General features: G+C 55.4%; 1 protein-coding gene across 2 annotated transcripts in view; it reads right to left on the reverse strand.

The window, feature by feature from the left end:
• Positions 1-2868: 2868 nt before the first annotated feature.
• Positions 2869-23523, reverse strand: part of DAP3 (death associated protein 3) — a 31095-nt gene continuing 10440 nt past the window's right edge. Inside the window, exons 2-13 of one of the 2 annotated variants that reach the window (XM_045086809.1) lie at positions 16831-16962; positions 13478-13600; positions 12145-12246; positions 9794-9902; positions 9582-9674; positions 8639-8769; positions 7886-7966; positions 7643-7801; positions 7082-7141; positions 6477-6566; positions 3891-4008; positions 2869-3167 (exon numbers count right to left, since the gene is read on the reverse strand). In XM_045086809.1, the coding sequence (XP_044942744.1) occupies positions 3082-3167; positions 3891-4008; positions 6477-6566; positions 7082-7141; positions 7643-7801; positions 7886-7966; positions 8639-8769; positions 9582-9674; positions 9794-9902; positions 12145-12246; positions 13478-13600; positions 16831-16872 (1194 nt within the window). In that variant the 5' untranslated portion in view covers positions 16873-16962 and the 3' untranslated portion in view covers positions 2869-3081. Of the gene's footprint in view, positions 3168-3890; positions 4009-6476; positions 6567-7081; positions 7142-7642; positions 7802-7885; positions 7967-8638; positions 8770-9581; positions 9675-9793; positions 10071-12144; positions 12247-13477; positions 13601-16830; positions 16963-23523 lie in introns of both variants that reach the window. The other variant, XM_045086808.1, reaches the window with a different exon arrangement.

A 23523-nucleotide genomic window follows, 5' to 3' on the forward strand; every position in this document is an offset into this window, starting at 1 on the left:
GTGGCCTCTCACCCCACTTGGGATCTCGTGGTCCCCAACGCGGGGGACGCAGAGCTGCGCGCAGACTGTCCGAAACGTCCACTCAGTTCGTTCACCGACTTGTACACTCTGTTCTCTCACCGACGAGGGATAGTTGTTTATTCTGATAGATGAATTACAGATCTATTCTCCCAGCCTGTAGCTTTTTCTCATTTTCTCAATAATATCTTTTGAAGAATAAAAATTTTAGATTTTGATTGCTCTATCACATTTTCTTGTATGGACCACCTCTTTGACATTACATAGAAGAAATTTTTGTCTAATGAAATGTCATGAAGATTTTGTAGTCATTTATAATCTGTTTCTTTCTTTTTTTAAACGTACGCTGTGCACCCAAGGTGGGGCTCAAACTCATGACCCTGAGATCAAGAGTTCAAGGCCATACTGAGCCAGGCAAGTACCCCAATTTTGTTTTTAGGAATTTACTGATTTGAGAGAGCGCGAGCAAGTGGTGTGTGTGAGCAGGGGGAGTACCAGAGGTGGGGGGGAGCATCTCAAGCAGAATCCTTGCTGGGTGCAGAGTCCGAAGCAGGGCTCGATCTTATGACCCTGAAGTCATGACTGAGTTGAAACCGAGTCAGTCGTGTAACCAGCTGAGCCCCCCAGACATCCCTTTTGTTCTTCTAAATGTTTTATAGTTCGTACGCTTGGCTCCATGCTCCGTTTTGAGTGTCTGATGTGAAGCAGTGGCCCAAATTCATCTTTTTGGGTGTCCATTATTACCAACTGTCTTAGCATGGTTTGTTGAGGATTTTTTCCCCAATAAATTGTCCTGACATCTTGGTTGGAAAGCAGCCGACCTTAAATACACGGTTCGTATCTGGATTCACCATGTGGTTTCACAGACTGACCTCACGCCTCCCCGTATGCCAGTACTGCCCTGTCTTGGTCACTGTAGCTTTGTAGGATACTTTGTAAAAAGGGAGAGTAAGTCTTCCCAGTTTGCTTATTTAAAAATCATTTGAACTATTCTAGGTTGTGTTTGTTTCTGGATGAACTTCAGGGTCAGTTGCCAATTTTTGCAAAGTGGTCGGCTGCAGTCGTGACTCCGATTGAATGGTCTGTAAGGTCCGTCTGGGGTCAATGGACATCGTGCACTACTGTCAGATTCTCTTCCTGTGGATTTAGAACCTCTTTAATTTCCCTTAGTAGTGTTTTATCGGTTTTGGTGTGTAATTTTGGAGTTCTTCCATTAAAACAGCTACATACTTTATTTCCTGCTATTTTGAATAGAATTACTTCCATGACTTCCATTTTGCCTATTTCACTGCTAGAATGAGAAATGAGGTTGGCTTTTGTGTTGTTGTGACCTTGACGACCTTAGTTCTAGCTCTGGGAGATGTTTTTGATACTTCTTAAGTTTTTCTTTTCTTTTGAAGATTTTATTTCTTTGACAGAGAGAGATCACAAGTAGGCAGAGAGGCAGGCAGAGAGAGAGAGAGGGAAGCAGGCTCCCTACTGAGCAGAGAGCCCAATGTGGGACTCGATCCCAGGACTCAGATCATGACCTGAGCCGAAGGCAGCGGCTTAACCCACTGAGCCACCCAGGCGCCCCTGTATTTTCCTTTTTTAAAAGATTTTGGGGCGCCTGGGTGGCTCAGTGGGTTGAGCCTCTGCCTTCGGCTCAGGTCAGGATCTCAGGGTCCTGGGATCGAGCCCCGCGTCGGGCTCTCTGCTCAGCGGGGAGCCTGCGTCCCCCCCCTCTGCCTGCCTCTCTGCCTGCTTGTGATCTCTCTCTCTGTCCAATGAATAGGTGAAATCTTATTTATGTGTGGACTTTCCTCTCTAGATTTTGGTAACGGAAGTTGCTTCTAGAAGAGGAGGAGGAAGGAAAGGAGGCAATGCCCATGACACGCGCTTCTCTGTGGTCTGAACGTGGCTGAGCGGCAGGAACGGAGGCGCAGGGAAGCCGCCCAGCGAGCCGCTGCAGGGCAGCTCGGGTCAGTGGCCCTGTGCAGGGGGTCGAGGGGGGAGGCAGGGGTGTGGGTAGGCAGGAGACGGGCAAATGCAGGGAGGAGCTCGAACACGAGGTGGTGGGTGTGACGGCAGCCTGTGAGGACGGAGAGAATGAAGGGATTTGACCTTGGGACCATGAAGCTGAAGACCCGACCGGTCACGGTTGGCGAGGTTAGGGGGGGGGGCGTGTCGTGGTTCGGAATGAGCCTCCCGCCTTCCGGGGCCGAGGGTGACCAGCCGACCTCACGGAGGACTGGGTCAGGGCAAGGGTCGGGTTCTGAGGGAGCCGTGCGGGCGGCCTCGCGTGGGGGAAGCGCACTGTGCGGGGAACGTGCTGAGGCACGTCCACGGACCATCCCCGTCGTGGCCGCTCCCCAGCTAAAGCGCTACAGCATCAGGTCCTGCGGGGTAGCGGCCGCCCACGCGTGAGGCGCTTTACACCCACCGTGGGGGTCAGTGCTCCCCAAGCCCCGGACCTTCCAGGGCAGAGGACACCAGCGGGCTGGGGGCTGCGGGGCCTGGAGGCGGCCGGTGAGCGGACGTAGGGGCGCGGACGCGAGTCCTCCCACGGGGCTGGGTCCGGGAACGCAGGGCCACAGCTGACCGGAGTCACCGTTGCCTCAAATCCCCGCCGGCCGGCGCACACGAGCGTGGGCAGGACGGCATCCCTCCTGCCCTCCGTCCGCGCGGCGCCAGGTCCTTGGAGGGAGAATGTCAGGGCGGATCTCAGTCTCCTGACCTGTCGGTCTGGAAGGTAGAACTAGTGGACGTTTCTGCAGTCCGGCCGCTGCGGACCCCTCACAAGCAGAACACTGGAGAGACTCGATTTGGCCGACTGAAGGCTCTTTCCGTCTTACAAATCTCACACAACACTTTAAGAAAGATACTTTATTGAACGGAAAGACCGTAATTACTTACAATCTGAGAACCCCACCTAATAAACTGGTTTCAGGAACAAGAGGACACTGCAGGGCACTAATGTCCGGCTTCACTGGAGGCCGGAGCGGACTCGTCCCAGCAGCGTCGGGTCTGGCGGCGTCGGGGACGGGCAGCATCCCCCGTCCTCCGTGCGGGCTGGGACGCGGCTTAAAGGTAGGCGCAGAGCCGCTCCAGCTGCCCGGGGTTGGCGTCACTCAGGAACAGCAGCTCCTTTTTCCCTTCTTCTGTATGAGCTAGAGCGGGGGAGACACACAGCTGGCAGTGCTGTCGGCAGCGCCGTGCGCCCCAGAAGATTCTGTGCGCAGAGGCTACGTGCTCCAGACGGTGCTGGTATGTGACGACCGCTCCCGGAGACCCCGCTTCTAGATCCTTTCTCTCAGCAAGTGACTGTTCTGTCCGTCTCTGTTCCTCTGCGCTCCAGCACGTCTCCCTCTGCTCCAAGAACCTCACCCGGCCTTTCAGACTTTGTCGCACGCCGACCCCCTCAGAAATCTCCGCACCGCGGCCCCCGGCCCACCGATGCTGCAGCTGCCCTTCCCTCCAGTCCCTGGTGATGTCCTCCACGGCCGCTGGCTCGCTCTCGCCCAGGGACAGGACCACCACGGCCTCTGCTCCGCTCGCCTGTGCCTGGGCCGGGGTCAAGGCTGCGGTGTGCGGCCGAAGGCGCCGTGTCCACAGAGCGGGATGGGCGGAGCGTGGGTCTGGCCTGGCACCGGCGGGCCTCGCTCACATCCAGGGCTGGGCTTCGAGCCCGAGCCTCTTATTCTAGACCGATGTGAGGTGGTGGGAAGAAATGCACCGTCTAGTAACTGCCCCCCGCCACCGCCACCTTTCTTGCCGTCTGATAGGCCAGAGAGAAGTCGAGAAAAAGGGAGAAAGACCACGCAGGCCGCTGCCGTGGGAAGACATCAAGGCTCTGACTTGAGGGCTCTGTGAGCAGAAACTCGAGAACCAACCTTTCTCATGCTGCAGCCAGCTGTTCTCCAGGTAGTACTGAATGCAGCGCTCAAACTCCTCTGGGCTGTAGTTGGAGACCAGGACGGGAACAAAGGGGTCCAAGGCATCAAATCCTTCCTGGAGAAGGAAGAACCGTTCAGTGACGAGTCATCAGAGTGACCTGACCTTAGCGCGACCAAGGTGCCCGCTTTCCTTCTCTGCTCCTTGCTCTCGGGCCACCCCGTCGCACACAGGCGCCACGCACGGCAGCTGGCCGCTGTCGCCCGTGGCCTCCTGCATGGTCCTTGTGCCAGGGTGATGATGCCCACGGGGGAGCTGCCACCTGCTGTGCAGACATAGTGACAACTCCTTTGTTTACAGTTCTGCCTTCAGTAGTCAAGCCACTTAGTTCACAAACAAAACAAGGGCAGTGATAAGCCACTAAACGGCCCCCACTGAAACCAGTCCGGCCCCCACTGAAACCAGTCCGTCACCAAACCGCAGTGCAGCTTGCAAACACAACAACGAAGGGACCAGGGACCGAGCTCACTCCTGAGCAGAGCACCTGGACCAACGACCCCGCCCAGGACGACAAAAGCCCGGAGCTCGGGCTGCGCCCCACGGCCAGGCCGAAACCAGAGAGGTGATGGCCGAGCCGGGACGCGGCTCACGCACGCAGAATGGGGCAGAGGGGAGGCTGCGCTGTGGGTGGTATCACCCGAACTCAAGGGTGTTTCACAGGAATCAGGGAACGTAGAGACGTGTGTGGGTGTGCATGTGAGGACGCGTGCCTAGAGCATGCGCGTGCGTGTGTGAAGGCGGGAATCCTGTGTCCTGGGTTCTCACACTGCCCTGGGGGCCTCGAGGAGGGGACAGCCCAGACGTAGGAAGCACACAGCACTCGGGTCTTGGAGTCTAAATCCAGCCCATGCTCAAGACAGTGGGGGGAATTCAGTTCTACCTCCTGAAGAAGGCAGCCTATTTTATTTTTTCTAAGACTTAACTTATTTGATAGAGAAAGAGATCACAAGCAGGCAGGTAGAGGGGGGGGGGAAGCAGGCTCCCTGCCGATGTGGGGCTCGATCCCAGGACCCCGAAATCATGACCTGAGCCGAAGACCTTAACCCACTAAGCAACCCAGGTGCCCTAAAGGGGCCCTATTTTAAACATTTTGTTTTAAAGTATGATATCGGGCTCCCTGCTCAGCAGAGAGCCCGCTTCCCCCTCTCCCTGCTGCTCTGCCTACTTTTGCTCTGTATCTCTCTGTCAAATAAATAAAATTTTTTCAAAAATATAAAAAATAAAAGTAGCCTCCAGGGGTGCCTGGGTGGTTCAGTCGGTGAAGCGTCTACCTTTGGCTCAAGTCATGATCCCGGGGTCCCTGCTGGCCACAGTCGGCCTGATGGGCCCCGCCCTCCTAGTCTGTGCGTGCTCTGTCAATTAAATACATAAAATCTTTAAATAAATTAAATAAATGAATAAAGGTTCAATACCCAAGGTGTTCTAGGAGTTTGACCTCATGACCCTGAGATCAAGAGTCGCCTGTTCTGCCCCCCAGCACCCCCGGCCCCGGGACCTGGTGTCCACATACCGCTGTCCTCTACAACGAACCAGGGCTGCCTGAGCAGTGGCTGGTTCTGGGCCTGGGTGTGGAAAGTACCGGGTGAGTGTGGAACGCCCACGCTCCTCGCCCACAAGTAAAGCCAGGGGTCGAGAAGGATGGGGGTGTGGGAAAAGCACACTGAAGCCAGTCCGAAGGGGTGTCTGCTGGCCAAATCTGCCGTCGCTTAAGCGCCAGAACGGAGAACAACAGTGGAAGAGGCGTCTGCGTGGCCACGCTGAGACAAGTAAGCGTGGGAAGGTCAGGAAAGTTCTTACACGTAATGGAAAGCCAACCCACGTGTGGGAGAAACGTGGGAGCTGGGAACTATCTGCCAGCACCACCGCTGGGTTTCGGACGGACGGACGTCCAAGCTGTCAGGAGTGCAAGGGGTAGCCAGGGAGCAAGATGGCCACCACAGCGTCTTCACCGAGGACAAAGCAGGACAAAGCAGATGCGCGGCCCCGAACCAAGTGTTCAGGGTTCACTGTGGCGGCTGCTGAGAGACGCCATCCGGGGTCAGCGGCGGACGAGCCACAGAATCCCCTGGGACTGGCAGGTGCTGTCCCAGATTGAGAGAGACCAACAGACCAGGACAGTCGAGGGGACGCATGGACCACGACTGTTTCTGTGTGTGACACTGGGGGAACGGGCAAGACCACAGGACGTCCTAAAGACCAGGTGCCGGAACTTATCGGTGCCAGATCCGTGATTTTAATCATTGTGCCGTAGATTCTAGATCTGGAATGTCTGATTTCAGGCAATCATTAGAAACCAGCAGCATGTCTCAGGTCAGTGTCACAGAACTCGGGGAGAAAAGCAGATGGAGGAGAATAAAGCCAACATGGAAAAGCGTTACCACTTCAGGAATCTGGGCGAAGTCAGAAACGAATACGGTTTTTCTCCAAGTCTATAATTATGTTTAAAAAAAAACCAACCCCCCAAAACAAAAGGCTCATCAGACAGACCGACTATCTAGGGGAACCTGATGTTCTGGTGACCGGACCTTGCCCAGCAGCTCCTGTGGCAGATAGGCCATCCGCGGCGTGAAGAGGGACCCGGTCTGGCTCAGCGCCAACACCACGGCGCCTCCGTGCTGCAAGAGAGGCCGAGAGGCCGGGGGAGAAGAAGGGGGCGAACAGGAAAATGCGTTGTCGTCATCTGGATTTTTAGGACAGGCAAATGGCAACTGAGCAGGTCCCTGGTTCTGGGCCCGGCTCTGAGCACGTGCGGCCGTGCGAGCTCCCGGGGAGCGGCGAGCTTCCCAGGGCCGGGCAGGCGCGGAGGTGCTCTCCGATACACACAAACAAGGCCCGTTCCCAAGCCAGTGGGGAGATTGCCAACCAAATACACAGAGTTAATTTATTTTTAAAGATTTTATTTACTTATTTGAGAAAAAGAGGTACCACGAGAGGGGGAAGCAGACTCCCCACCGAGCAGGGAGCCCAATGCAGGGCTCGATCCCAGGACCCTGAGATCATGACCTGACCCAAAGGCAGATCCTTAAGGACTGAGCCCCCCCAGGCGCCCCTAAACACAGAGACTTTAAATGAGGAACTTTCTGTCCCCGAACTCAGAGACTGACAAGCAGCAGGTGGCCTGGACACTCACCCAGTCGTTTCGCACCATCTTCCTCAGGCTGTGCACAAGCGCCAGCTCCTCGGGGGCCATCTGCATGCCGCCAGCAGGCGGGGAGGGGACAGAGGTCAGGCCAAGCTTTGCAAACGACTGGCCACAACTAGAGCTTCCCGCACAGCTACATAAGCTCAGTGGCTGGTGGCTGCCAGCCTCGGCCCCCCGCACCCCCTGCCCGGTTTCTGATGAAAACCAGCCACGGGGGGAGAGCACCGCCCCTTCCCCACGCCGCTGCTGTCGCGTGCTCCGAGGCTAGGTGCTCCGGCCGCCACGCTATGGAAACCGAGTCACTTAGCCTCGTTCTGAAAGCACAGCGCCAAGAGCAATGGCCAAAACCCAGCTCCCGGGGCGGGGGTTCATTTGCAACCACCCCCCGTCCCTGAGTTTGCACGCCCCCCGCCCCCCGGTGCCATTTTTATGCCGTGTTTTAATTCACATGCTCCCAAGGCGAGCAAACGTGCACGGGCTACACGGCCTCGCCCCGGCGCACGCACGGCGGCACCCGCGGTCAGTGACAGAGAAATGCTGGTGTCCTACCAGGCTCTTATCTTCTCTCTTCAGCGTGGTCTTTCCCCAGAGAGCATTGACTCCATCCACCGCCACCAGGAGACGGAAAGCACCCGAGCAGCTCTGACTCTTGAGTTCTTTGAGAACGATGCCAACCGCATCCGTGGCATTCTTCACCCGCGTCAGGCCCTACAGGGGAGAGAGGCGGGGGCTTGGGGCCCAGGAGAGGCCTCCGCCAGGACGACACGGGACCCACCCCTGTCTACTCTGTACCTGCTCAACCACTTCTCCCAGAGGCCGGCCTTTCTCGGTGCTTTCTCGCTTATTCCACATGTATGTCTCCTGAATTTTTATCTAAAAACAACATGAAAACCAGAGAAAGGCTATTTAGCCGAAGATAAGCCCATCCGTAGCGCGTAGGTAGGAGGGTCAGGCTGTAAGGAGTGAGTTTTAATCTGTTTTTCAAGCCCCGTGAGCAACTCCGGGAGAGAGGTGACCGCTTTCTAGGTGACCTTTTCTACCTAGAGCGTTAAGAACGGAAGTCGCTGGGCTCCTGACTACAGACGCCAGGACGAGGCCTTGGCAGCCTGACACCGGCACAAGCTCCCAGGTGACCCTGACTTGTGTCCAGAGTCGAAACTCGCAGCCTAGAGACTGTATCGAAGAATCACCAGAGCAGAGAATGATGCCACCAGTACATTTTTGGTTCCAAAGAAGACCTTGATCAGGAGAAAACGCTGTGGCTGGAAATGGGCTTTAGAGGGTCTGCGGCGGTAGCCTGGGACAAGTCGGGGAATCTGTGTGGCCTTGACTTTGCCTGGGGGGAAAAGCTCTCACTTTCTCGGGGATGGCGTGTCCGGTCCCACGGACGCGACGCCAGCTTGTGCCTCCACGCCGAACGCGGCGGGGACAGGCGGGCCTGGCGGTCCCACCACAGCACCCGCTCTCCAGGGCCACCCGAGCTCAAGGCACCAGGATCACGTCTACACGCGCAGCGGCCACGCCGGGCTTCTGGAGGCTCCTCACCTGACTCAGGAAACGCTCGTTGGCCGTTTTGAAGCTCTTCAGCCAGCTGGACGCCTCCACGGGCTGGTCGAAGCGCTGCCTGTTGTAGGCCGACCGCAGGAGGCCCCGGCAGCTCTTCACCCACAGGTGAGCTGCGGAGACAGACGCACAGACGCGGGAGGAAGCCAGGCAGTGACCGATCCGCTCTGGACGCCCCCGCCTCGCGTCCTGGAGACGCCGGGCCCCCTCGCGCGGCCGCCCCCACCCCCGCACTAGAGAGGCCGCCGGGGACCTCGGACCCTGGCACGGACTACGACAACCTCCCGCGGGCTGGGGCCTTCCTGCGAGCCGGGCCGGCGGGCGAGGGGAAGCGCTGGGACCGGAGGACGAGAGGGAAGGGAAGACCCACTCGCGGCGTCACTGTGCGACGCTGTGCAAGGGGACGGGCAAGTGTACATCGTGCGTCCGGGCGTCAGCCGTGTGTTCCTTAACGTCCTCTGGCCTCAGAGGCCATGCTGGTCCCGCTGAGGTCACCAGCACTGCAGTCTGTGCCCGAGGCACGCCACAGGGTGACAGATCACCAGATTCCCAGCAGTTTTTATTTTTACTTTAACAGAGAGAGAGAGAGCGAGCGAGCGAGCACGGCCAGGGGGAGCGGGAGAGGGAAAAAGCAAACTTCCTGCTGAGCAGGGAGCCCGATGCGGGGGCTCGATCCCAGGGCCCTGAGACCACGACTGGGGCCATAACCAAGACCGGGACACTCAGCCGACGGAGCCACCCAGGTGGCCCCCAAACACTCCATTCTTACTGTCAAGCGGCTCTCGGGAGGTGTTCGCCACACTTCTCTTGCCACATGCAACCGGCCTGGGGTGACCGCGACGTCAGGCCGGGCGAGCTCCACCGGCCGCTCCCCGAGCCGCAGCCCAGCGCCCGCCCCCCAGCAGGGAGGAGAGGGCCCCCTTACCGTCGGGAACGTGCACAACCAGCCAGTCCCGCTTTGCACAGAAATGAATCACATGGCAGAGACTGAGGGTTTTTCCTGTCCCCTTCTCCCCATCTAAAGCACCTGCGGTCAAGGAAAACCTCACCACAAGGGCTCCGGCCTGTCAGCGGAGGGCCGCTGCCCGCCCCTCTCCCGTCGTCAGTGAGGACACTCCGGCAGGCGGCAAAGGATACAGAGCACGTACCGCACGGCCGGGTGAGCGAAATTGGTGCCGTCCAGGTGCCGCAGGAGCTCCAGGGCCGGCCTCCTCACCAGCAGGCAGGCTTCGTGGAAGGTCTTCACCTGGCAGACCCGGGAAGCAGGGCGGGCTGGGGCGAGGGGCGCGGAGCAGACCCGGCGGCCAGAGGGCGCTGCTGCACGCCCAGCCCCTGTCCTTCGGCGAGGCTGGGCCACTGGGTCCAAGGTGCACCCCAGGCTCCAGCTGACTCCTGCTAACACAGCAGTCCCCGTCTGCGGATTTGTTAACGACATGGAAATCTACAGGCGACCGCGGGCACCTTGTCACACGCTCCGCAAACCACCCAGGACTAACTCACTGAAAGAAGGTAAAACGCTTCACGAGGTATCTGACACATGCTAAGTGCTGAATGAATGTTAATTCATTTAAATCTATTTTTAGCTAATTCTTAGGAGTATTTGGACTTTTCTCTAGAAACACATATGTGACAGCTCAGGAGCAGGTGTGACCAGGGACCCCACAAGCCACCCTGGATGCCAGAGAACGGACACAAAAGTTTCAGTCCCTTTTTGTCACCAGGAATACTCTGGTGGAAAAATCTGGGACGTGCTGATGCATGTGACGGTAACTGGCAGATAAAGGATTTCATGATGTTTCTTTTTTTCTTTCTCTTTTTTTTTTTTATTTAAAAGATTTTATTTATTTATTTGACAGACAGAGATCACAAGCAGGCAGAGAGGCAGGCAGAGAAAAAGGGGGAAGCAGGTTCCCGCTGAGCAGAGAGCCCGATGCGGGGCTTGATCCGAAGACCCGGAGAGCATGACCTGAGCCGAAGGCAGAGGCTTAACCCACTGAGCCACGTTCATGATGAAGGCGCCCCTTCATGATGTTTCTTAGTAAGATCAAATACCTAACAAGCACTATCTACAAGTGAATAAGGATTAAGCTTGTGTTGCGATCTTTTTTTAACGATTTACTTGACAGAGCGAGCAGGCGCAAGTTGGGGACGGGCAGAGGGAGAAGCAGACTCTCCGCTGAGCGCTGAGCCCAGCATGGGAGCTCGATCCCACGACTCTGAGATCATGACCTGAGCCAAAACCAAGAGTCGAAGCCACCAGGCGCCCAATAGTGTTGATATTTTTAAAGAAATCCTAACCGTACAGCTGAATTGAAGGATTTGACAGGCAGATTCAAACTTAATTGAAAGTGAATCCTCCGTAAATGTGACAGAGATATTAAAACAGAAATGCCATATTAGGCAACATGACAGCGCTAAAATACACAAACAGTGGGGAGGGAGCTGGCCTTCATGTAAAAGGAAATTATGGAAGGAATGTATGAGTAATTCCCTCCACAGCCCTGGTGGTCAGGCCAGCCGGGAAGCGACTGGAGACGGTCACGGGGCCGGAGCAGGACGGGGGCCGCCAGCATCCACGGCCGAAGCGCCCCGACACCGGATTCTCCCGGCTGTGTCCCGTTTCCAAATTCCAGGCCCTCCGCCCCAGTTCTGCGGTGCTGACAAGGCTCCTCGTGGTCTGCGCCCCCTTGCTGGTGTCTCGCCGAATTTTTGAACTAAAGGACGCGGACGGGATGGCGCCCTCTGCCTCTGAAGCCGAAGTCACACGCGCGATCCAGTCTGCCCTTTGGCTGAGAAGGGGGTCTCCGAGGCTGAGAGCACAGCAGCAGGAGGGGTCAGAAGCCAACTGGGCCGACAAACCAGGCTGGCAGGGCGCCTGGGGGTTAAGGCCTTAACCTGCCTTCGGCTCAGGTCACGATCCCGGGGTCCTGGGGTTGAGCCCCGCATCGGACTCCCTGTTCTGCCTTCTCCGTCTCCCACTCCCCCTGCTGGTCTTCCCTCCCTCCCTGACTGTCAAATGAGTGAAAGAAAAATCTTAAAAAAACACCCAAGAAAACGACAGCAAAACAGCCCCAGGCCTGCAGTTCATCAGGCATTTCCAGCGGCTACAAAGCAACCCAAGAGTACGTGTTTGGGTGGAAGTTTCCTGAAAATCCAGGACAATAAAGGACATTAAAGCCTCTAATCCAGATCCCACTTCTGTCTGGCTCAGGAGAGATGATGATTTCGTGCCCCACAGCTCACTTTCTCATGACGTTTTGCTAAGGCCAGCCTGAGACCCACCTGTGAACGATTATTTGAGCAACAAACGTCCTGGAAAGCTGCGGGTGGGTAACACGGGGACCGAGCAGGGTTCTGGCCATGGGCCAATACTCCACCCGCCCCGCGCCGCCAGGGATCGCCCCACGCGCAGACTCCGGCTCCTCCAGTCCGCACGGCCCCGGCCCTCGCCTCCCCCCCCCCCCCCCCCCCCCCCCCCCGGCGAGCACCTGCAGGCCGAATCGACGGGGCAGGCCGTGGGCGAAGACGGTCGGCAGGTCCTGCAGGGGGATGCGGTAGTGGCGGTCCTCCCGCTGCTCGCCGGCTCCAGCCTGGGAAACCAGGGACGCCACAGCTGCTACGGGCCGCGCCTGCGACCCGTCACAGCGGTGGGAAGGGCCCACGACCGCATCGAGGACACTTCACACCTCAGGGCGGGAAAAGAGGTCGTCTGCTCGTCAGGCCGGGCCCGGAGGGGCTGGCGGTCGGCCGCCCTGAGACACCGGCTGCTCGGCAGCGTGAGCCCCGCGTGCGGGAGTGGGCATGGTGGCACGCGGCAGGGACACGACTCCCGCCATCTGGGATCTTCTGTGCGGGGCGTGGAGAGGCTCCGGGCACACGACAGATCCGCAGTCGACAGATCTGCAGGCCGCTGTGTCCATGGACACCTGAGGAACCCGCCACAGGGGGGCTCCCCTGCCACGGGAAGCTGAGCGGCGCCTCAGTGACTTCCCTGTTCAACTCAAAGAAGCTTCTGGAAGCAGGGGGTGCCCGTGCCGCCATCCTGGCTCCAGAGGCCCGCTCCCCTCCCGTGGCCCTGTGCGGGATGAGGGGGCCCGGGCCCCGCGTCCCCCGCCCCTTCACACGTTCACCTCGACCCACGGCCCCGTCAGGGCGGCCTTCGTGGAGCCCGGGAAGGCGAAACCGCGACCCCGGGCCCCGCAGAGCCTGGCCGCGGACAGACCCCCGACACGGCCCCTCCGGACAGCGGGAGGCGCTGCCAGGGCAGCGGGCAGCGGGCGGACAGGCCAGCGGCAGGACCGGGCCCTCTGGCGCCAGCCCTGCGACCCGGGCGCGCGGACTCCCCGCGATCGACGCCGGTGGCCCCGTTTCTGTGGCTTCCCTCTGTCTTGCGTCTTCACTTACTGTTCCGCTTACACTTAGTACAGATTCTACTTACTGTTCCGCTTACACTCACTTACAGATTCTTATTCTGTAAAGCCCCCGCCGCCTGCTTGTGGCAGTAAAGCAGCTTTGCTCCTGTCGGGTCACTCAGGGGCCACGTCCGGCCACACCGCACTGGGAGACCAGAAACTCCCCCGCGGAGCTCCGAAGGGCTGGGCGCGCCCCCTGCCCGACAGAACCCAGCAACACGGGGGCCCGCAGCGGCAGGGGGTCAATCCCGTGTGGACTGGCCTGCCCGAGGAGCCCATCCGGACTCCCCATCTGTCCTGGGGGCGCAGACCGCAGGCAGACCTGGCTGCTGGGTCTCCTGATACATAAAACGACGGCAACGCGACCTGCAAGACCGGAAATAAATCCGCACGCTCACGAGCGACTCACCGGGTCGTCCTCGCTGGGGCGGGAACCGGCTCTGGGGGTCTCATCCGGAACCCGGTCATCCAGGTGAACCGCAAGGCCTTGGGGGCCCTGGGGTCCCCCGTGCAAAAAACGTCCAGGGTCCAACTATAAAAGAAACCATGGTAATGTTTCGGAATTAGCAGGCTTTCTTCTTCCTCTTTTTGTAAAGACACATTTACTTATTTGAGATGAGCATAACGAGTGTAGGGAAGATGCGGAGGCAGAGGCGGACGCAGGCTCCCGCCAAGCAGGGCGGCCGGCGCGGGGCTCGATCCCAGGACCCCGAGATCATGACCTGATCCAAAGGTAGAGGCTTAACGCACTGAGCCACCCAGGTGTCCTGGGATTTGCAGGCTTTTTATGCTACCAAAGGGAGGTTTCGAGCCCCATCTGCGACAGGGAAATCCACTAATGCACAGTTTAGCGTTACGTGCAAGGAACCTTTATTCGTCCAATTCTCTACATACAATCACGTGGTCCACCCTCTGAATCTGCTGTGTTGCTGGGGCTGGGCTCCGTCCCCCACGGACGCAAAGCCATCTGCTAGAGAAGGCTCCGGAGCCAGGCGCGGCTGCTGGCAGCCTGGAACAGGTGGCACGCTCCTGCACTCTGGCTCACGGCGCCCGGCGGCCGGGCAGTGATCGTGGCCACCTCTGTTCTCACGGGGCCCATGCGGGGCTCCCACGAAACAGCTATCAGGACACGCTCGCAGTCCTTGTCCTGCTGGCGGGGCCTGGAATAAAGACTCTGACTGAGGATGCCTCCAGCTAAGTGGGAGGAAGCCGCCCCTGAACCACTGGTTGGGCTATGGATTTCGGGCTGAGAAACCACTGCCCGGAGAACCCCCAAACTGAGCTGAAGGATAACGGGCCTCAGGCAGAAGGAGACGCCAGGTCGGCATGGCTGGGAACCCGAGTTTACACACAACCCGAAAGGCAGGTGAGGTCGGCACCGTGGCCTTGGTTCTCATGCCGAGTCTGTGACCTGACAGCGGCAGGGATGAGCCATGCTTTCTTTTTCTTTTTATGTTCCTTTATTTTAGGTCATCTCTACAGCCCAAACGTGGGGCTCGAACCCCCGACCCTGAGATCAAGAGTCACATACTCTCCCAACCGACTGGCCAGGCGCCCCTTGGCTGTGCTGTCTGATTAGCTGGCGGGTAAACATGTTATTAGGGAGGATAAATCTTTGGGACTAGGAAAGACGAAGAGTCAAGATTTAGAGGAGAAAATACCGGTTAGAAAGTTGTTAAAGAACTTAAATGAGTGTAATTTTTCTGAGCAAAAGAATCGTTTAAACCTTAGCATCAATGTGCTGACTCGGCACCCCACCTGCATCCCAAACCATCTCGGAAACGCGGCAAGAGCAAGAGCGACACTGAGTGTCTGCGACATCCGGGCCGCCGGGGCGCTCGCTGGGCGAAGCGTCTGCCTTCGGCTCAGGTCATGGTCCCAGGGCCCTGGAATCGAGCCCGCATCAGGCTCCCTGCTCGGTGAGGAGTCTGCGGCCCCCTCTGCCTGCTGTTCTCTCTCTGATGAATAAATAAAAATCTTAAAAAAAGAAAACAGACAAAAAAAACCCAAGCCAGAACAGCCGCAGCAGCCGCAGCAGCCGCGGCCACCCTGGCTGTGCAGAGCTGATGAGTGCCCGGGGCATGGGACCGGGGGTCTGACCGCCACGCCCCGAGCGGCCGCACCCCGGTGGGCTCCCTGCTACAGGAGACAAAGCCCCAGGGCTTTGTTAAAAAAATAAAAGTAACAGAAAATTACAGATATTCAAGGGCCACAAGGTGGTGGTATTTCTACACAAATCCTCTGATTTTTCTTTTAGTTAAATGCTTTTTGCAGCAAATTACACCCTAGCAAAATGGATACCTTACTCCTTACAATGTTACATATGGCCTCGCCCAGACAGTCTTGCGTCTCCGGGGAGACCGCCCGCGTGCCATTGCCTCCGCACAGCTCCGGAACGAAAACCAGACAGTTCCCGAAAGAGCGGCACCCGCGACCGCGGCAAGGTGACTTTAAATCAATCTACGAAAAGCACAAAATTCTCAGCCTGCCGGCTGCCGCGGGCTCAGGTTGTTCTGGTCTGCCATCAGGAACAGATTTTAGCCTTTCAGTGCCAATAGTCGGAGGCCCGAATTTATCGCTGATCCTTGTTTGTTTTTCTATTTCCTAATAATGGGTTATTTCACATCTACAAGCTTTATCATGAACCCCTGGGAAAAAGAGTTCTATGGAGGGAAGGGCCCATCCTCTAGACGGTCTCACGGGTGGCAAAGGCCGAGACAGAAGGGATGGAGCCCTCCTGGGGCTCTCACCCTTTGGGACGCGAGTCTTGGGGTGCTCTCTGCAGGCCCCACAAACTCGGGGAACCCTGACTCTGTCTCTGGCTTCTGATATCCAGGAGAACCGTGACCATAAAAGGGCCAGAAGGACAGCGCTTGAGGCCACAGGCCTTGTGATGAAAGCCTGGGCTCCACAGCGCTCCCGGGATGTCGCTGCGGGCGGTTGGCCCAGCCTGGCTACTGCTCACTTTCTGTCTCTGTGTAACGAAGATGTTTCCTGCCGGCCCCTGCCCCGTCACGGAGACGCAACGAGACGAAGCACTTAGCACTGTGCCGGGCACGTACCACGGCCCAGCGAATCGCACCCGCGGATGCGCAATGAGCTGTCTGAGTCCCGAAGGTACTGAGGAAACAGCTGCTCAGTGAACGAAGCAGAGCAATGCAAGGGCAGTTTTTATATGGGATTTTACTATTTTATTCAGCTGTCAGATGCCAAAAGTCTAAGGAAGCAACTTATTATTCTTTCAAATACTTCATTAAGGGGGATAATCATCAATCCAATGAGATGTTAACAACAGTTAATAAAGGTAACTGCAGTTGAGCTTATTCAGCTATTCCTTTTTTTTTTTTTAAGATTTTATTTACTTATTTGACAGACAGAGATCACAAGTAGGCGGAGAGGCAAGCAGAGAGAGAGGAAGAGAAGTAGGCCTCCCACTGAGTGGAGAGCCTGATGGAGGGCTTGATCCCAGGAGCCTGGGATCATGACCTGAACCGAAGGCAGAGGCTTTATTAACCCACTGAGCTACCCAGGCGCCCCTCAGCTGTTTCTTTTTTAAGTGTCAATTCTCCAACGAGGCTATTTACAAGGCCAGACTCTGGGAGCAGAGGCTCGGAGTGGCCCCTCGAGAGCAGAAGTCAACGGAAGGCCTAGGCAGCAGCCACCCTCCAGAGCGCGTCACTCTGGACTGGGAGAATCCATCTAGAATCTACAGTTCCACCTAGAGACAATGTGCACGGAGCAGCGAGGTCAGCCGGGACTCACCTGCCGGGCCCTGGGGACAAGCCTTGTCACCCTGTTCAGCATCGTGGCTGCGAGCTCAGGCAAACTGAAGTGGTAGGCCGCACCTGGGCAGCAGACGGCGCACGGATGTCGCCCAGAGCACACACGGAGCGCCTGAAGACGGACCAAGAAAGGAGCAGAAAACACAAGTGAGACATTTCACAGAACCTGAAACAAATGGCTAGTAAACCCATGAAAAGATTTTCATTCTCATTACAAGTCAGGGAATGATGAGACACCACGGCGGGGGCACCGATGGGACACTGTTGGGGGGTGGGGGCACAATCATCCTAGAAAACACATCTGGTGTTACCTTATAAAGTTGAAAATGTACAGGTCTATGACCCATGTGTTCTTCTCCTGGGTACTGACTCCAGAAGAACACGTACGCGTGCACTGGGAACTACGTGTAACGCTGGTCACCGTACAGAGCCCAAGCACCCGCGGACAGGAGCGGATTAACAGAAGCGGCCACGGCGAGACCCCACACGGCAGTGAGAGTCGCGACCGCGGTTACACGCGGCACACTGAGGCATCTCGGAAAACCGGCTGTGTGAGCGCACGCGTCTACACGTCCTGTCACGGCGTACCGTTGGGAACCGCACGCCCTCATTCATCGCCCGGGCACATGCGCGACGGAGCGAGACCCAAGGACAGAGGTGAAGGACAGCCCGGGCAGAGCAGAGGCGGCGGGGGCGAGGCTGGGCGCGCGGTTCCAGCGCTGGGTTCCGGGTACGGGAGCTTATCGTACTAACTTTATTTTATTAGTCATTTATTTATTAATTTCCCCGTCCACAACCGCTACCTGCCACGCCCGTCCTGACCCTCCACATCGGCTCCTCGCTAGCCCCGAGCCCTGCACTCAGCCTCCACTTTCTCGACTCCAAACTTAGGACCCCAGTGTGACTCCAGCAACGTCTGGCCCGCCCAACCCTGCTGCCCCAGTGCACCCCAGTACAGACAGCTGTGGGCAGTAGCTTTGACGGGGGCATGGGTCCCGGAGAGAAAAGAGCAGATGACATGGTCCTAAGGTCCACTCTTCCCACAGGTGGCCCTGTGGCCGCTGGGGTCATGACCCTGGCCGGCTTTTAGACAGTATGAGAAATGCTGGTCAGGAAAATGGCATCAGCTCCACCCCTGGACACTAGCCCCTGTGCCCACACGGCGGAGTCGGTCTGCGGGCGCCCAGCCGGGAGCTTCTCCGATCCATTCTTTCCACCGAAGTCTTGCTTCGGATCCTTCAGTAGCGCCCACTGCTTTCTAAAGGGAAAGGACACGCGCGCGCGCACACAGGTAACAGAAGTCACTTCAGGGGCGCCTGGTGGCTCCGCGGCCGAGCACCTGACTCGGTTTTGGCTCAGGTCGTGACCCGCGGTGCCGACGCCGACCCGTGTCTGCGGAGGGGTCTCTCGGCCTGTCCCCCTGCCCCGCCTGCGTGCGCACATGTCCGTGCCCTCTGTCTCTCAGGTACAAAAATACGGAAAGAATGAATGGAAGTTTCTCTAAAAGCAAGGGGGGAAGGTGGAGAGTTTCCAGAGGCTGATCTCCCAGCAAACCACCTGCGCGAAACCACGTTTTCCTTGTCTTTCAGAAGACGCGTTCGCAGAGCGGCTCCTACAGCCGCGGGGAAGCAGAGGCGGCCTGGCCGGGCCCGCTTTCGGGCACGTCCAGGTCAGGGCAGCGCGGGGCAGAGGCTCCCGGCGCCACTGCTCGAACACTCCGGGCACTGAGTGTCCTTTCAGGTCTCCAGGGTCGCTCGCAGGTGCGCAGGGCAGGCGCGCGGCTCACCACTGGCCGCTGGGGCTGGGCCCGAGCCCGGGCCCCTAGGGGAACAGACCGGTGTGCGAGACAATTCTGGGGACGGATGGTGGTGCCGGTCGCACGGGAAGGCGGGTGTGACCTCGTGGACCCGCACACTGGAAATGACGGTAAATCTGACGTTCTGCATATTGCACCACAAACGCCACAAAGGAGTGATGGAAAAATCCAAGCTAAATTGCCCAGTTCTCTTCCAAGACAGAAGAGTCCTCTGTCTGACCCCAGGCGTTGCTTTAAATGCGGGACACAGAGACCCCGGAGACGAGTCACTTTCTGAGTCCGAAGCCTTTCCCAGGGTGCCGGGCAGGGGTCCCTGCTCCCCACCGTATGTCAGGTTTTGCTGCTGCCCTGATGAAAGACGCGCTGATGCCCCCTCTCTCTCGGGTGCAAGTCCCCTCACAGGAAGCTCCGATGCACGCGGACAGGGACTCGGGAAGGGCCCGAACCCGGAGCCCTCTGCTGACTCGGACGTCAGCGGTCGCAGAAATCAGTCTGTTTTGCAAACTGAACTTGTTCTGTTGAGGTCACTGTAGAGCCGCCTGCAGCTGAAGGTCGCCCGAAGAGCTCGTGTGCGGGATGTTTCCTCCCATTATCGCCTCTGAGTCCCCCCCCACCGGACCCCTGACCACTAGTCAGTCCCCTGCTTTCCACTCCTGGGACCGCGTCACTTCGGAGACATCCTATGAAGGACACGTACGGGACGCTGCCTTTGATACCGGCTTTTTTCACTCATCCTGACTTCCCAGGCACCCCCAGGCTGTGTGTCGTAGGCACTAAGAGTTGTTCCTTCGACCCTGTGCCATGGTAAGGAGGCGTCTAACCAGTCATCCAGTGAAGACCTGGGGGCTGTCACTCGCCTCTGCCGTGAGGGCAAAACTCCTATGGAGCGGCCTTCGTGGAGAGAGAAGCCGAGAGTCTACAGGTTACGACGATTTAGCTCAGGAACTGGACTCTTCAGAACTAGTGCAGAACTGAATTAGTGCTACCTTGATTTTAACAATAATCATTATTTTTTTTTAAAGATTTATTTATTTGACAGAGAGACAGCGAGAGAGGGAACACAAGCAGGGGGAGCCGGAGAGAGAGAAGCAGGCTACTCGTGGAGCAGGGAGCCCGATGTGGGGCTCGATCCCAGGACCCTGGGATCATGACCTGAGCCGAAGGCGGATGCGTAACGACTGAGCCTCCCAGGCACCCCTAATCACTATTTTCTAGAAGTAAGTTCTATACTGAGCCATGTACAGGCATTATGTCCCAACAACTATCAGGGAGACATTATTATACCCAGGCGAGAAGGGGGATGGAGCGCCCTGGTCACCTGCTAAGAGCGGCAGCTTGTCCCGTCAGTTACTGTGTGTCCTGCCGTGTCCGTCATTGAGCACCTGAACACGTCCGGGGAACTCGAAGGCAGGCTACAGAGTTTTCAGACAGCTTTTCTGGAAAATTCTTTCACAATCTGAGCTGAAATGTCTCAGCAGCTTCCATTCACTGTCCCAGTCCTTCTCTTAGGTTTTACAAGCCATTTCCCACATGATGAACTGAGTGTAGTTCTGTGCTGTTTTTTCTTTTCTTGGCTAAAGAAAAGTTTTTAGTTTTTTAAAGCAATTATTACCCAGTACAAGTTCCTTCCCCACTTATCAATGCTCTTTTGGTATGACCTATCGTTTTATTTATTTATTTATTATTTTTTTAAAAAGATTTTATTTTTTTATTTGACAGTCAGAGATCACAAGTAAGCAGAGAGACAAGCAGAGAGAGAGGAGGAAGCAGGCTCCCCGCCGAGCAGAGAGCCCGTTGCGGGACTCAATCCCAGGACCCTGGGACCATGTCCTGAGCCGAAAGCAGAGGCTTTAACCGACTGAACCACCCAGGCGCCCCTGACCTATTGTTTTTAGATTTTATATTTTAAGAGTGACTTTTTTGTTAAAATTTTATTTACTTGACAGAGACACTGAGAGAGCGAGACAGAGCACAGTAGGGGAGGAGCAGAGACAGCAGGAGAAACAGACTCCCCAGCAGAGCAGGGAGCCCGATGAGGGGCTCAATCCCAGGACACTGAGATCATGACCTGAGCCAAAGGCACATGTTTCATGGACTAAGCCACCCAGGCACCCCAAGAGTGACTATTTTTTTTTTTTTAATTTATTTGACAGACAGAGATCACAAGCAGGCAGAGAGAGAGGGGGAAGGCAGGTTCCCTGCTGAGCAGAGAGCCCGACGCGGGGCCCGATCCCAGGACCCTGAGATCATGACCTGAGCTGATGGCAGAGGCTTTAACCCATTGAGCCACCGAGGTGCCCCTCAGTTCTCTTTTTTATAAAAAATACCATTACTTCTCAAAATCCCAGCAACATTTTTTATGGCAATTGTCAAGCTGATCTCAAAATTCATATGGAAATGCAATGGACCCATAAAAGCATAAATAACCTTGAAAAAAAAGGGAACAAAGTTGGAGGGCTCCCGTTTCCTGATTTCAAAACTTACTACAAAGCCACAGTAACGAAGACAGTGTGCTATCAGCTTATGTCGACAGATGACATGTGTCTGACCCACCACATCCATGAGTTAGTGGGGTGTAGCTGTGAGCTCAGGAAGAGTCTTACATCACAATCAGCTGATTCTCAACACATACGCCAAGACGACTCAATGGGGGAAAGAAAAATGTTTTCAACAAACGGTGCTAAGACGGCCAGATATCCAGAGGCAAAATAATTATACTGAAGTGGGTATTTACCCAAAGAATATAAAAACACTACTTCAAAAAGATACATGCTTCCTTATGTTTCCTGCTGTATTACTTACAGTGGCCAAGTTAAGGAAGCAGCCCACATGCCCAGTGATGGAGGGAGTGTGTGTGTGTGTGCGTGTGCACGCACGTGTGTGTGTGTGTGCGTGCGAGAGATGGGCTATTACTCATTCATAAAAAAGGATGAGGGCGGGTCATCTGCAACCATATGGACGGACCTAGAGTGTATTACACTAACTGAGTATGTCAGAGAAGAACAAATATCATATGATTTACTTATATGTGGAATCTTAAAAACAAAATAAACGAATGAACAAACAAGCAGAAATGAACCGATGGAGAACAAACTGATGATTGCTGGAGAGGGGTCAAGGGATGAGCAAAACAGGTAAAGGGGAGGGAGAGAAGCAGGCTTCCGGTTATGGGATAAGTCAGTCACAGGACTAAAACGTACAGTGCGGAGAGATATAGTCAGTGACAGTAATAGCGTTGTGTGGTAACAGATGGTAACTACACTGTGGTGAGCCCAGAGCAATGTATAAACTTGTTGGGATCGGCTCAGTCAGTCAAGTATCCGACTCGTGATTTCAGCTCAGGTCATGACCTCAGGGTGGTGGGACGGAGCCTGGCCCGGGCTCCGCACTCAGCGTGGAGTCTGCTGGAGAGTCTCTCTCTCCACCCGCTTGTGCTCACTCGCCCTCTCTCTCTAAAATGAATTAAATCTCAAAAACAAACAAAAAACCCCCTTGTTGAAATATTATGTTGTACATTATGTTGTACACCCGAAACTAAAGCAACTGTGTCAACTATATTTCAACTTAAAAGAAAGAAAGAAAGAAAAATCAGTTAAGGACAAAACTAAAAACCAAAGCCTGATTCTCTCTAAGGATTTTATCTTTCAGAGAATCAGTATTATTCGTTTCCTGAATGAGCCAGGAATCAAACAGTCACTTTTGAAACCCTCCTTTTCCTTTGACTTAAAAACAAATTAAACTGGACCCCTACCTCACATCATACACAAAAAGTAATGCAAACAGAATACAGACCTGAATGGAAGTGCCAAAATAATAAAACTCTTTAAAAGAATACATAAGAGTAAATCTTACGTATTAAATACAAGTGACCTTGTATCAGACAAGGGTTTTGTAGTGATACCAAAACTCAAGTGAGAAGAACAGATACTTGGGACTTTATCAAAATTAAGAATTTCTGTTTCAAAGGATACCATGAAGAAAGTGAAAGACTAGAATGGGAGAAAATACGCACAAATCATATCTGATAAAGGACTTGTACTCATAATACATAAAGAACTCTTTACAGCTCAACAATAAAAAGGCAACCAACTCAAAAATGGGCCTAGAATTTAAAAAAGACATTTCTCCAAATAGGACATATAAAGGCCAGGGATGTGTGGGTGGCTCAGTTGGTTGGACAACTGCTTTCGGCTCGGGTCATGATCCTAGAGTCCCGGGATGGAGTCCTGCATCGGGCTCCCAGCTCCGCGGGGAGTCTGCTTCTCCCTCTGATCTTCTCGCTCATGCTCTCTCTCACTGCCTCTCTCTCAAATAAATAAAATCTTAAAAAAAAAAAAAAAAGATACATAATGGCCAATAAGCACAAGAAAAGATGGTCAGTGCCATAAGTCATTAGGAAAATGCAAATCAAAAACATAACATGAAGGGTGCCTGGGTGGCTCAGTGGATTAAAGCCTCTGCCTTCGGCTCGGGTCATGGTCCCAGGGACCTGGGATCGAGCCCCGCTTCCCCCCCTCTCACTCTGCCTTCTTGTGATCTCTGTCAAATAAATAAATAAAATCTTAAAAAAAAAAAAAGAAATAAAAGCTAACATTATATCCTTATGCTCACAAGGATAGCTAAAACCAAAAGAACTGACAGTAACAAGTGCTGGGGAGAATGAGGAAAAACTGGAATCTTCATACATTGCTGCTGGGGCCGTAAAATGTGCAGCTACTTTGGAAAACAGGTTCGCAGTTCCTCAAAAGATTAAACACATAGTTTCCAAGTGACCCAGCAATTCTACTATAGATCCGTTCATATACCCAAAGAAATGAAAAACCGTGTGCCCACAAAATCTTGTTCACAGATGCTCAC

The sequence above is a fragment of the Mustela putorius genome, unplaced genomic scaffold, assembly GCF_011764305.1.
Source record: "Mustela putorius furo isolate JIRA1106 unplaced genomic scaffold, ASM1176430v1.1 tig00000997_pilon_pilon_pilon, whole genome shotgun sequence".
Lineage (NCBI taxonomy): Eukaryota > Metazoa > Chordata > Mammalia > Carnivora > Mustelidae > Mustela > Mustela putorius.